Genomic DNA, 14,021 nt, shown 5'->3' with positions numbered 1-14,021 from the left:
AATCCCGAACGCACCCCTCGCTCCCTGCTCCCGCCGGGGCAACTCTTGATTTTGTTCAGGGGCGTAACCGGGGCTCTGGGGACCGGGTGTGACTGAGGTACTGCGGCCCCAGAGGCCTCGGCTACCTGCGCGGAGCAGGGCTGCCCTGACCGACAGGGACACGGCTGAACCCCCGCTCTGAGAGCCCGGGACAGGAACCCCCGCAGCAGACCCCTCCCTCCCAGCCTCCCCCGGCACCTCCGAGCCGAGAGGTGGGGGCGGCGCACCGCCCACATCCGCCGCACATCACTTCCTGGGCTTTAAAAAAAAAAGGAAAAAAAAAAAAAATTTACCTAACCTGGTCCGGTCCTGTCTCGGAGGTTTAGGGGCTGTACCTGGGGTGCTGCTGCTGCTGCCCGCGCCAACGCCATGAAGGCTCAGCCCGCTGCAGCCTCCATCTTCTGCCTGTGCCTGGTGCTGGCGGCCTCCGCAGCCTCCGCCGCGGAAGGGCTCGGAAAGGGTCAGGCAAACGTTTTCTTCGGTTTTTCCTCTCAACTGTTGCCGTTGCCGTGAAGGGGTGCGCCGGGACCGGGCCGGTTCCCTCAGCCCGCGGCGGCGGAGGGGGGCCGGGGTGGGTTGCGGGGGGAGGAGGCCGGGCCGGCCTGGCACAGCCGCCGCGGTTTAGAGGGAAACCGCTGCCATTTGACTCTAAAGATGAGGGGGCAAAGCGATATTTGCCGTCGTGGTCCTGTTCCGGCTCAGCCCCGCGGAGTTTTTCCTTCGAGGGGCCCCGCTTTTACCTGGGGAAGGCCTGGGGAGTTGGGGGGCGCAGCCCCTCAAGTGCCTCCCCCCGGCCCGGAGCTGAGGCGCTCTGCCAGCTTCTACCCGCTCCTCCTGCTGGCTCCTGGCAGCCGATGAATGGCTCTGCCCTCCCGCCCTCCGCTTCCCTTTGCCTTCCTCACCTCCCCTCGGGCTCGCCGAGGCCTCCTTGTGCGACTGCCATGTCCCGTAGCCTGGTCCTGTCGCACCCCGGGCTGCGCCGGGGCCCTGAGCTGTGCCGCAGGTGGTGGCTTTAGCCCGTCGCAGAGGCGAACCTGCTCCTCAGGGCTGGCAGTCACACAGTGTGACCAGGGACAGCAAAGCTCCGTGCTGCGGATCCCGGTCGTTCCCCTTTCATCTTACACTTAATTCCTCGGGGTGACTTCCATTCAAAAGAAACACTGCATAATGTGTCCTGTAATGCTTTTAAAAACATACCGAAGCTCGCCACAAAGTGGGGTTTAGTTTAAAAAATAAAAGCTTTTGAAAAGCATTTCCTAGCTTGAACAATAGGTTTTTCCTGGTTTAGCATGTTGGCCTTTGAATTAAAGCTGATGTGTCAATATTCTGAGTAAACGTGACTTGTGCTAATCCAACTGGTTTTTGCTCTGTGACGTTCAGCCGGTACAAACGTGGCCGTGGGTCTGCGGCTGATACGTGTGTGATTGGACGTGGACGAGGCATCCCCACCTTAACTGCTCGCACAACTAAATATTTGATGTCTTGCGTCATGTATGTTCAGAGTTGTTCATATCAGGAGGGAAGACAGAGTAAATAAAAGTACTGTGCCAACTGTTCAAACCTCCCGGATGCTGAACTAAGGTGCCATGAAGTTTTGCTGACTCTGTTTTTGGCTTTCTTCAGAAGGGTCTGGGGAAACATTCAGGGGCTCTGAGCAACCTGATCTGGTTGGAGATGTCCCTGCTCCTGCCAGGGAGGTTGGACTGGATGGTCTTTAAAGGTCTCTTCCAATCCAAATTATTTTGTGATTCTATGATTCTTTGCCATAGTTGTCTACTGGAGACAATGTCCACTTTCCCCTGTGTCGGCACTGCGCAGCCTCTGGCCCCTGAGCGCTGTGTAGCTCCCAAAATCTGCCCCCCTCACCACCTTGGGCACTGGGGGCTGCTGACTAATCCAAACCCTCAGCGTTGGGAAGGGGCAAGCCGAGGCTGATGTTTGGTCATCCAGCAGAGCCCTGCATTACTGGAGCCCTCTGAGGAGGTCTTCCAAGGGAGTTCCCCTATGAACAGTTCCCAAATCTCCTTTGCCTCAGCTCTCCATGTGGCTTTTGGCCATGTGAAGTAGTGCTATGTTGGCTACAGGGTCAAAAAAACCTGGCAGTCCCTGCTTTGCAGTTCTTAAACGTACGTTCTCTCACTCATATCTCAATGGACATAAGATCTGTTATCTGGATATGGGATACAATACTCCCTGCATTTTTTGATCACTGTTACATTCAAAAACCTGTGTAATGGTATTCTTTCTTACTCTTCAATTATAACTATCATCATCAGTAACACTCAGCGTAATAGTTTTAGGGCAATTAATGATCACATGTTGGCCTAGGAATTTTTAAGTTTTATGTTAGTTCTCATTCAGTGGGATTTAGGAAGCCAAACGCTGACATGTTTAATTTGTCACTAATCAGTTAATAAATGTTCACAGATTGAAAAAGAATGGGGAATAATCAGAAGGCTCTTCAATTTTAATATCTGTTTGGGGGATTTTGATGTAATTTGCATGTCTATATAAATATTACTGAGTGCGGTATGTTTTCATTAATTAATTGCAGTGGGATTCCTCATTAAGACTATGTAGGTTGTAAGTATTTTCAGAAGTCTTTCCAAGACTGGGATTATAGTTTGCTTTAAAAAAAAAAAAGAATATTAAATGAGTTTAAAATATTCCTCAGGGCTGGACTGTTTTTATCTGTTAGTTGACATGTTAAATTATGCAGCGTTTATAAAACCTTCTCTCTGGCAGGTTTTGGAGATCATATTCATTGGAGAACACTAGAAGATGGGAAGAAAGAGGCAGCAGCCAGGTATGTTACTTAGCTTTAAAGACAGAAAAGTGTGTTTAAAAACATTCACAAAGATTCTGTATCGATCCTAAACTTAACCACAGAAAATAATAATTAACAAACATGAAGGTGGTTTAAGAGACTATTCAGATCTTTATAGCTTGTTAGAGAGAAAATAGAGCGTTGTGTTAACTTTGCTGAGGCCCCACCTAGGTTTGATGATTAAACTTCTAGCACGTCTTTGAAGTGAGAAGAAAATATTTTTTGAGTATTTACCATTCTAAAGAAAGATAGGGATCGTAAACCCACAAATGCACGTTTAAGTAGTACTCAGTCCCCTCAAACTCAGCTTCCGTAAAATTCACTGTGCCTGCATAGATGAGGTCTCAGTGTGAGATGAGAGCGTTATCTTATTACCTTCTGCAGACAAAGTCTGAAAATTTAAAACCGATAAGTTGTTTAAGTAGAATCTTTTCTGGGTTAAGCTTAAACTCTGAAAAGAACACTGTCTCTATTAAAAGATAGATCTGCCAATGCTGACATGAGCGGAAATTCATTACACCTTCCAGGTTTGCTGTTTAATTGAATTCTGCTCTCAGACTGATCCACCTGTCAAGTTCCACAGCAAATTAATTCAATTGTAGACACCAAATTAACCCAGAGGGTACAGTTCAGAAGTCTTACAAGTCTTTATAACTGGATATTTTAACAGTTGTTTTATATAAATGTGGGAAAAAAAAGACAATTTAAGTATTTGCAGGAATAATTGTAGCACTACTTTGCCATAAAGCAGAGGGAGCTTTAAAATGAGGCAGAGGCGAGCTCTCAGGTTGAGGCAGGATGAGCGTTTCTGCTCAGAAGCAGCCCCGGAGCAAGGGATGGGTGTAATGCACGCTTTCTCTTTTCGTTGCTGGAAGCACAGACCTGCTCAGTGATTTGAGTTCAGCAGCATTTCAGTGCTAGTGAATTGCAGGTTTGGGAGAAACAAAAGTGAAACCAAACAACAGAAGAAAAAAGATAAGCAAATCTAAAAAGCAGATTTTTGTTCTAAGTCTGATCTTGGGTGAGGAGATGAAAAGTTAGATGAAATTATCTGTTATGTAGTAAGTGTGATGCATCAGAGCCAGTGGTCTAGGAAGTTTTGAGACTTTAAATCAGCTTCAGTTCTGTAAATAGTACAATCTGGATGTGTCGGAGACGGCTTGTTTTTAAGTTCCCCGCATGCGAGGGTGGGGATCCGGCTCAGTGTCTGCTTCTCGGAGACAACCACGCTGCGCTCGGTCCCTGTGCCAGCCGAGCGCTGCAGCGAGGCGATTCCCCGCCCTTGGGGCCTTGGGGGTGCCCGCGGGGGACGGTGCTGAACCCCCGCACTCCGTGGGGGTTTCCACGCGAGTCCTCCCTGGCGCGGAGCGCGGTTGCCCGGGCGACCGGGGAGGGGTATGAGTGACCCGGGCGGAAGCAGTCGGCGTGGCCGTCCGGGTCAGAATGGCGGCGGGGCGGGCGCGATGCCGCTGGTGGTGCTGTGCGGGCGGCCGGGCAGCGGGAAGAGCCGGCGGGCCGCGGAGCTGCGGGACGCCTTGGGCGGGCCGGAACGGCCGGCGTACGTCGTGGCCGAAGCGGAGGGCGGCCGGGCGGCGTTGCGGGCCGAGGTGGAGCGGCGGCTGAGTCGACGGGACGTGGTGATCGTGGACGCGGGTAACGAGCTGCGGAGCATCCGTTACGAGCTGTACTGCGCGGCGCGGCAGGCGGGTACGGCCCGCTGCCTCCTGCACTGCGCGGGCGGCGCGGGCAGCCCCGACGAGCCGCCTTTCGAGACCCCTGACCCGCGCAACCGGTGGGACCAGCCGCTTTTCACCGTGCACGGGGAGGAGCCGCTGCCGCTGGACGCCATCCGCGCCGCCATCTTCGAGAGCGCCCCGCCGCCGCCGCACCGCGCCACCCGCACCCAGCCCCTGCAGTCCAGCGGCTTCCTCCACCACCTCGACCGCGTCACCCAGGAGGTGCTGGCCGCCGTCATGGCCGCCCAGAGGAGCGGGGCGCAGCCTGGGGAGCTGGTCCGCGTCCCTGGCATTGCCGAAGGGCTGGTGTTGAACCGGCCCGTCAGCATGGCCGAGCTGAGCCGCCTGCGCAGGCAGTTCATCAGCTACACCAAGATGCAGCCCAGTGACGAAAACTTGTCCCAGCTGGCCAGCATGTTCCTGCAGTACCTGAGCCGCAGCATCCAGTGAGCCCTGTCACCTGCGCCACGTGCAGCAGTGGCCGTGATCCGGTCCCAAAGTGAGAGCATGCATTCCATCCACAGACCCTGCCAGAGGCTGGGTCCCACCTGTTGATCTTGGATCCTGAGCTCTGGGAAGATGGAGGCCACGTCCCTGCAGCAGCTGAGCAACCTGTATTGCTACGAGGATCTGTAGGGATGCTGTTGCACCACCCCTGCATTCTCCTTGCTTGCATCTTTCTAAAAGGAGAGCTACTGTTGCATGCTCAAGCAAGTGAAATCTCCTATGGAGACCTAAATCACAGTAATCAAATAGTCTGAACATGAAAGCCCAAAAGGTGATGACCTTTCAGGAGGAAAAACTTTTCCGCTCTGCGTTGCCATGTGTATATCTTGAATAAGAAGATTGTTTTTTTTCCAAGGCTGTCTCCAGACAATGTCAAATTGCAGAAGAGACTTCAGGTCCAGAACTGGGACAGGCTGTATTTTTTAGGATGTGACCATTTCACAATATCCTGCTGGACCTATGGGGTAGATTTGCAAACTGCACAACAGAAGGGTGCTGGCTTAGCAAACTCAAACCTCTCTGTTTCATGTTTAATAATAAAATATGTGCCTTAAATGGAGCAAAATCTTAATTTACTGCAGGAGTATTTTATTAAAGTAACTTGTTGTGTCTTTTCTTTGCGAGGTCATCATTAAACAGCTTTAAAGTACTAATTGTTTAAGAATGAGTGCTCTCATTGGAAGAATGTGCTAAAATGACAGTGTCTGTTCTGCTTGAAACTCATAAGTCTGTCAGAGCTGTGATGGGTAACTTAGTTTTGCCCTTAGTTTCAACTAATTTCAGTTTTTGCTATACCACATATATAGCTTACATAAACTTTTCCCTTTCTGGTGGATGCTTTGTCCCTCATTTTAATAAATTGTGGCTTTTGGTTTTAATTATATGTGTAGTGCTACCTGGGAGGAAATGGAAGGGTTACTTCAATTACAGTGGCTGTTTATCTGACCTACCAGCTGCTACATGTACTTATGCATTGCAGAACTGAGAAATTACTACAAAAATGTCGTGATGTAAATAAGTTTATTTTCCCAGTCAAAGAGAATAAAGCTGAGAAAATACGTTCACTATCTCTAAAACTTTCACGAGTTCTCACTGGCTAAGAGTTGGTATTTCAGGACTGTGAGCACTTCAAAGCACTGCTTGAAAAATATCTCTTAACTTAAAAAAAAAAAAAAAAAGTATATTGCAGTACCAATTACCAGATGATTGAACTCTTCTGACATGCAGTGCTGATCCTTGATGATAAGAACAATGTGTATTTTCCAGACTTAAATAAGACTCTCCTCAATAAAGAGGCAAAATCACGTTGACTGTATGGAAACAATGAAAAGTGTGTTTCCATTGTCAGGGAGAGGACGCTCATGCAATAGAAGCTTTACTAGGGAAATCTGTATTATTGCTCCTTACTGCAGAGTCCTAGGTAAGGAAGATGATAACATATTGGTTAGTTGTAAGTGGCAGACTTCTTTTTGAACTACTCTAAATGTTAATTGCTTGCTCTCCACTCTTTCCTGGTTTTGAAGGCCATAACTGAATGCTGCTAAGTAGAGATTTCCTTTCATATTTATCTACAGCTAAAGAAAACCTTGCACTTCAGTTCTGCTAGTAAGTAATTTAGTTGCCATAATGTGCAAAGGTGTTTGTAATTTCTCTGTGGGTGAGAAATTAACTTCATTTTTAACCCCCCAAACAGTAACAGTTTACAATAGCAGAAAGCTTAAACTTTGCTTTGCTTGGCGTAGTCAGCTTTCACCGGTTCAACTGTTGGATGGCAGAAACAACAAAAGTGATAGTAAGGGCTTCCACATGCAGAAAGTGTGGAGGTAAGTGTTGTACTACCTGTATGTGCTCAATAGCAACAAAAGTCACCTGTAGTTGTATCACTTTTTTTCTTAGAAAGGTAAAATCGATGCAAAATAGTCAGGAGCAGTGCAGTGGTGGACTAATTGGATTGCCAACATGAACAACAGGAAATACGTGAAATTTGTAGTGTCTTTAAGGCCCCTTCGTCTAACCGTCTAATGCAGCCTGAATATGTTACAATTGAGCTTAGAGAAACCAAACTTGGTAAGCTTGACTTTGTCAGCAGGTAAAATGCTGAAGGGATTTTTGAAGAACAGGGTTAAATAAAACATCTCGGGGCAATGGAAACTTAACATCTGGGTAGTATAGGTAGTAAAGGACAAGTTAATTATTTGGGAAGAGAGAGAGAATAATAAAGAATAACTTCGGTCCTTTTGCATTGCACTTTAGGCTGCAGTTCCACACAGGTCCCCTTCTTCCTCAGTCCTGGTGTTTGTCACGTAGTGGGGAGAGGGAGGGATGTATGACTGTCATCCACTGGATTGCCTTAAGCAGCCTCAAAAATCCATCCTGAGACCTCTCAAGCAGTCAGTGTCACTAACCACTTCCAGTAAAAAAATGCCTGACCAGTTGTTTATCTGAGCAAATCTAAACTAGCAAGAGCAAACCTTCCAAAGAGAAAGTCTCCTCCTCTGCAAGAGCAGTTATTGGCTGGCAGTTATAATAAATTATTACTATGCATGTTTTAAAATTTGGAAAACTTTTTGCAAGATAACTTTAAAACACAGAAGAATCTCTTTACATCTCTCTTATTCTCCATTACATTTAGCTATTGTAGAAGTCCTGTCTGTTAAATGTACATGTAGTAGAATTTTATTTGGTTTCTGTAAGCTTTCTTTGACAATTTTTTTTTTCTTTCTTTTTTTTAGTGGTTTGCCTCTTATGGTTATCATCCACAAGTCTTGGTGTGGGGCTTGCAAAGGTAAGTGTATTTAAGACTAGAGCTCGCTGAAGTTTCTAATGAACTTTGTATACAAATCGTGTAACCATGAGAATCATGAACTCTACATTCCAAATGTATTTGTTTTTAACTTGGAATGGTATAACATCACACCACAGTCCTCGTTAGCACTGCCAAAAGCCAGCCATGCCTAAATGCCAGCAAACTAACAGCTGTAATGCTGCACTTCTGCAATTCCTCCTGCACTTCGCTATAAAAAAATAACACAATGAATTATCTTCAATAATTAAATGTAAATTGCCTTACTGTCAGCTGGTGCTTCTTCGAATGTGAGGCTTTGTCTCTTTCAGTTTCACAAACAAACAAGCTGGGCATAATGGCTAAGCTTAAAGGATGAGCTGGTTGAGTGAGAACTGGTCGTTTACAGCAAGCTTTTTATTTCTGTTCCATTGGTTCAGATGTGACCGCACATGTCTGTTGGCCGGGCTTCGTTATATGGCTGCTCAGCAAGGATTGCTTCAGTCACCTGCTGTTCTGAGTCTGGCTTGCGTGGTTTGATACATATATTCCATTTACTCACTGCTTATTGAAAAGTACCAGCTCTCCAGAGGGAGGAATGGAGTTGAGATTTTGATGCTGACCTGAAAACTTGAAATATTTTCCACTGTCTTTACACATCTCTTCTTCTTCCCCCCCCCCCCCCCCTAATTAGCTTTAAAGCCAAAGTTTGCTGAATCCAAGGAGATCTCTGAACTTGCCCATAATTTTGTCATGGTCAACCTTGAGGTAGGTTGCCCTCTGATTTGTATCAATATTTCTGCCTAGTAATTAAACATTTGGAATCTTACTTAACTGGTTGCATCCTGTTTTGTGTACATCCTAAATCGTACACTTCTGAGTAGGTATTCAGGATTGATCGATACAGCTGATTGTTCTAAAAAGCATTTTCTTCAATCTGGTTATTTTAATTGTGTTTATAAACCTGGCTCTCTGCCATTGTCTCTTGAACAATTTGTACCTTGTGTCATTCCATTGCTGCAGTAAAGGAATTTCTATTCATTCTCTCATGACACATCGAACATTCCTACATCAGAGTGGAGCACTTAATGCAAATTGACAAAACAGAAAAAAATATGATAATTTTCACAAATGATACTTGTTCAGGTAAATAAAACTTTCTTTCCTTTGAGAGTGGAAGATACTGCAGTTCCCTAGTGTCTGTTTAAGGTGTAAGTTGCTCAGGATAAATGGAATCTGAAGGCAGTAGCTTGTTTCTTTAAAATGAGTGCTCTGTTTCGTTAGACACTTTGCTAATACGTTCCCTGTCTTCTGTCTTGCCTTGGTAGGATGATGAAGAGCCAAAGGATGAAGCCTTTAGTCCTGATGGCGGTTACATTCCCAGAATCCTTTTCATGGGTAGGGCATCCACAGCTGTTGTAACCACTCGCAGGATTGTGTTCTTATTGTTACCACCTACATTTCCTGTTTGATTTATTGTTTTGCAGACCCCAGTGGAAAAGTCCACCCAGAAATCATAAATGAGAAAGGAAACCCCAGCTACAAGTATTTCTATACCAATGCTGATCAAGGTATGTGCAAAGTAGTTTGAAATGCATTTTTAGTGAGATGAAGCTATAGGTGTGTCCTGAGTGAAGGACACATCTTCACTTTTGAGTGGAGAAAAATTATGATAACTTCACAGCATAACTGGGAGCTGTTAGATATAATGTGAGTGAGTGGCTCTCTTATGCTTTGAGGAACCATACTCAGAATAGTGATTCACCTTAATACCTACTATAATGTCTACAGGATCTAAAGTTTGTCTCTAGTTGTGGTATGGAAAATCATGCAATTCGCATGATCCAGCTACAAATAGTTGTGAAAAGGACACAGGACTGTTTGGTTTGGTGTTTGTTTTTTTTTTTTCCCACAGGTTAATTTGTAGATCTAAATTCTGTAATTGTGTTCTTTTAAAACACTTTGATTACCAGGACACTTTGATGTTTTCATCTTGAGATTAATGGTTGTTGTCTCTCTTTCAGTTGTCCAAGGGATGAAGGAGGCCCAGGAGAAGCTAACAGGTGATGCTTTCAAACAAAAACACCTGGGAGATGAACTATAATGAATACGCTGAATGATGCTTTTCCATCACTTCAAAACTCTAAAAGGAAATGATTAAACAGACCAAGAATGTAGATGCACTGAAGGGACATAATTCTCCTGTCAACAATGTTAGGTTAAACCCCTGTTTGGAGTTCACACACATGCATCAGTTACAGTGTTATCTCCTCCTCCGCCTGGCAGTTTGTACTGTAATGGTTATTTGCAAGTAGGTAATGTGCAAACACATCAGTTCATGTGTTTGAGCAACCACTAATTTGGTATTAAAAGGGAGGTGTGTAGGGCAAAACATTATCTGAAGACAAACAATGTGATTGGAATAAGTAGAAGCAGCCAACATTTTGACTCTTAATCAGGGTTGGATCCCTCTCTTCTCACTGGTATGTGATCCCATTGTTTTTACTGGGGATTCATGTGAATGGGGCATGTTCCTGGGCCAGGTGTTTTCTAGGTATCCAAAACCATGAATTCTGCCACTAAGCCAAGTAGAATAAATTTCATGAATGTCCAAGTAGCATGTGAAATTACTAGCTCTGCAAACATTTTAATGTAAAATTATATGTGATTCATCTTTATTTGCCTTTGGGCAGAAATCTAACTTTTTCCTTCTGCACTCACCTTTTGATTGTTTCATCAAGTGAGGGTGGGTTATGTTGAAGCTTTACGGGGGTTCCCCTTTTATTCTTTGAATGTTTTTTGGCGAATGCCATGCCATCACATTGTACTGTATTTTTGTACCAGGGTGAAAATTAAACCTTTTTAAACATATGCATGCAGACAGTGTTTTGTGGTAAAGGGCATAGCTTTCCATTCTTAAGGATGGGGGAATATATTTTTGGTTATGTTGCAGTGGTTATTAATGTTGAATGTTGCAACTAAAGAAGGTTTCTCCTTTTTATAATTAAAAAACAACAGTTGCTTTTCACATAATTATAATTCAGCCATTCTTATACTACCTATAATGATATATAGGTATAATATAAATAAATAGGTAAAATAATAACTACCTATATGTTGAGGGCAGGGTAATACCTAGTGTTTACCTACTGGAGCTGAAAAAAAAACAATAGAGGGGCAAAAAATTACCTCTCTTGATCTGCTGGTAATGCTTCTTCTAACCCTGGTTCTCCACTTGGACTCTCACGTCCTCCTCTGCAAAGCTGCTTTGCAGTCTGTCAGCCCCCAGCCTGTGCTGGTGCACAGGTTACTCCTCCCCAAGTGAAGGACTTTGCATTTCCCTTTGCTGAGCTTCCTGACAACCCCCTCTGCCCATTTCTCCAGCCTGTTGAGGTCCTGCTGAGTGGCAGCACAACCTTCCGGTTATCAACGACTTTCTCCAGTTTTGTGTCTGTCAGTTTGCGGAGAGTGAGCTCTGTCTGTTCAGCCAGGTTGTTAGTGAAGGTGTTGAAGTGACCAAAGGGCTGCCCCACCGGTGAGGAGCCCCTTTCAGGCCAGCGATTGTGCCAGCTTTCAGTCCACCCCACTGCCCATTTATTTAGGTTGTACTTCATCCGTTTGTCTATGAGGATGCTATGGAAGAGTGTCTAAAGCCTTACTAAAGCCAATATAAACCACACCTACTGCTCTCCCCTCATCCACCACAGTAATCATCTACAGGAAAAAAATCCTGTCCAAAAGGCTGTAACTTCCCATAACAAACACAAGAGAGGTAATTTTCTACAGATAATTTTTGAAGAGCTTTCTGAGGACATTAGTTGGGGAAATTTGTTGTATACAATAAACTCAACTTGTCTACTGAGACCATTTTTACTGTTCAGTAGCATAATGAATTTTACTTTCCCAACCAGTCTGCCTTTAAGCACTGATTTTAGCACTGAACCTCAAATTGAGCACTAAAGGACTCAGTGGAAATAATGGGACTATTGCACATTACAATTACCCTCCTCAGCTTCTAAAAGTTATTCTACAGGTTTTATCCTCTGCTTCTCTTGCAAATTGTCTAATAAATTAACCATGAAATTGAACTCAGCAACTATTCTCAAGTTGTATCAGCCTTCAAAGTAAATAAGTCTATGTAAGTCCTGAAAAAGGATTTGTGTTTTGCAGAATTGTCTTTCTTTTTTTTTTTCCCAGCTGTATCAGTTGACCTAATAAAAAAATAGGTCCTGTCTGATGTTCCTTATTTCATTTATAGCCTTAGATTAACATGAATGTAAAAAATCATGGATACTTCTTTTTTACTTGCCACCAGGGGGAGGACTCTGCTTGTTCATCTGGGATATGATTCAACAAACAATAATTAACAAAACAATCTCTGATGCAAAATAGCAGGGTGCCCCTCTGCCATTTTCCAAGCACTCTTTTGCAGCAGCTGTGCCCTTGTCTTATCTCTGCAGTGAAATTACAGCCTGTGAGATGTATGTCATTTGTCCCAAAGCCTTGCTTTGCAAAATGCTCTGATGTCAGAAGTAGCGTGGCCTCAAAGTAATTTTTTAAAAGTTGTCAATCTCAAGAGATCTTTCAGTGACAGGAACAGGAAATGTGCTTCATCCTTTACATTTACGACCATTCTGATTCAAAATTACTCTCCTTCACCTCTTCTCTGATCCATCTCCCCTCCTTCAGCACTTTCTGCCTTCCAAACTCACTACTTCTGAAGGAAAAAAAAATCCATACTCTTTTTTCCGTTGTTATTTGTCTGCCTCCTTTCTCTCTAATCCTTTCTACCCTCTGTATATTCAGACTTGGTGAGCTAGTCCATCTTCCCCACCCTCCCTTCTACTTGCTCTTTTCTAGACCATGCTTTTGTCCTCTGTAGCAAGATGGAGCTTGGCTGTTGCTAGCCAGCTTAGCGTTTAGCTGGGGTCTCAGTAGAATATGACGTACGTGCTGCCACAGCTTGATTGCTAGGGGAAGCTAGTTAACTAGTGTAAAAGCTGGATTGCAGGGTAAACTTACTTTTGATCTGTTACTTAAATATTTTTCTCTTTCTACTTGTTAGTTTTAGACCTGGACGTTTTTGTTGCAGATTCTTTACACCTTTCTGCTTTTTCACCTAGATCAGGTGATCTGCTGGTTGGCATTTTCTTCTCTGCAGAGGGATGCATCTTGAACCTTCCATCCAACAGTCGCTTTATGTATGTTGTGTAATTTTATGCACACAAGCAACTCCACAGGGTTTAGAGGAGGTGCTTACAGGTCAGTGTTTGTTGTTGTTGCCTTTAAAGTTAATTACACACTGTAGCAGCTCAACAGTGCACAGTAACCAAGGCCTCAGATTAGTTTGCCCCCATCAGCTTTGTTTTGTGTGCATGCCCACCTGCACATGACTTGCAATAAACCTGCATACTTACATAACTTTTTTAGATACATCCCAGAAATCCTCTTGGATTCTCAGCTTCTGCGACTGGGTTAACAAAACCCAAAGACACTCCAAAATTCTTAGTACAAACGCAGGGAACTGCCAGGCCAAATCAATCTCATGTAAACAAACATACTGTCAGCTCCCTTTCTCCCAGAAACAACCCACAGAGGAAAAAAAAAAAACAAAGTTAATTAAAGAGTGACTGGATTGCAGCTAGCCATCTGGCTGCCTGGGAGCAGAGCTTGCTCTGTGCACCTGGGGCTGGACAGGCTTTAAGGAAGTGTCAGCTAGAGACTCAGGAAACCTTTCCTTTGCCGTGCTTAGCAGCAGGGAACAAAAGTGCAACAACCCGGAACGCCAGCACGGCCAGACTGTCCCGGCCATCATCCTGGTGTGCTGAGTTTAGGAGTCTTCTACTTCAAATGCACTTTTGTCCCCACGGCTGTTTGTCTGCCATCCTATCTAGCCTGTATCAGGCTGCTAATGAGCTTCATTCACTGTCCTCACTTGCAGCTTGTGTCATGAATAGCTCTGAAGTGAGGTATTATTAAACCCGTATGAATGCAAGGTCATAATCCTTGGAGGTGATGAAACTTTCCTTAACTTTTGGCAAGAGGAGAGGCATCTGCATTTTGCTGTGATACTTATTTGCAGCTGACCCAGTATTATCCCTGACTGGGTTTGCCTAACACTGGAGAACCG

At 44.7% G+C, this 14,021-nt stretch overlaps 2 protein-coding genes across 2 annotated transcripts; both read left to right on the top strand.

The window, feature by feature from the left end:
• Positions 1–248: 248 nt before the first annotated feature.
• TXNDC12 (thioredoxin domain containing 12) lies at positions 249–12,128 on the top strand. The gene is made up of 7 exons (XM_086754008.1): positions 249–499; positions 2,785–2,845; positions 7,842–7,894; positions 8,586–8,659; positions 9,220–9,289; positions 9,379–9,462; positions 9,916–12,128. The coding sequence occupies exons 1-7, from the start codon at positions 409–411 to the stop codon at positions 9,993–9,995; spliced, it is 513 nt and encodes a 170-aa protein (XP_086610134.1). The 5' UTR covers positions 249–408; the 3' UTR covers positions 9,996–12,128.
• On the top strand, positions 3,494–6,168 carry KTI12 (KTI12 chromatin associated homolog). The gene has a single exon (XM_086754007.1). It carries the CDS (start codon positions 4,264–4,266, stop codon positions 5,050–5,052), a length of 789 nt encoding a protein of 262 aa, XP_086610133.1. The 5' UTR covers positions 3,494–4,263; the 3' UTR covers positions 5,053–6,168.
• Positions 12,129–14,021: the final 1,893 nt, after the last annotated feature.

The sequence above is a fragment of the Chlamydotis macqueenii genome, chromosome 8 (genome assembly GCF_036417535.1).
Source record: "Chlamydotis macqueenii isolate bChlMac1 chromosome 8, bChlMac1.mat, whole genome shotgun sequence".
Taxonomy (NCBI): domain Eukaryota; kingdom Metazoa; phylum Chordata; class Aves; order Otidiformes; family Otididae; genus Chlamydotis; species Chlamydotis macqueenii.
Note: the sequence above shows the minus strand (reverse complement) of the source record. Positions and strands in the feature narration are given on the sequence as shown.

Bases quoted from the DNA above. Each gene is read 5' to 3' on its own strand.
- KTI12 (XM_086754007.1), top strand. From the start codon at position 4,264: ATGAGTGACCCGGGCGGAAGCAGTCGGCGTGGCCGTCCGGGTCAGAAT.
- TXNDC12 (XM_086754008.1), top strand. From the start codon at position 409: ATGAAGGCTCAGCCCGCTGCAGCCTCCATCTTCTGCCTGTGCCTGGTG. The intron at 2,846-7,841 runs GTATGTTACTTA...TCTTTTTTTTAG, and splicing joins AAGAAAGAGGCAGCAGCCAG to TGGTTTGCCTCTTATGGTTA. The intron at 8,660-9,219 runs GTAGGTTGCCCT...TTGCCTTGGTAG, and splicing joins TTGTCATGGTCAACCTTGAG to GATGATGAAGAGCCAAAGGA.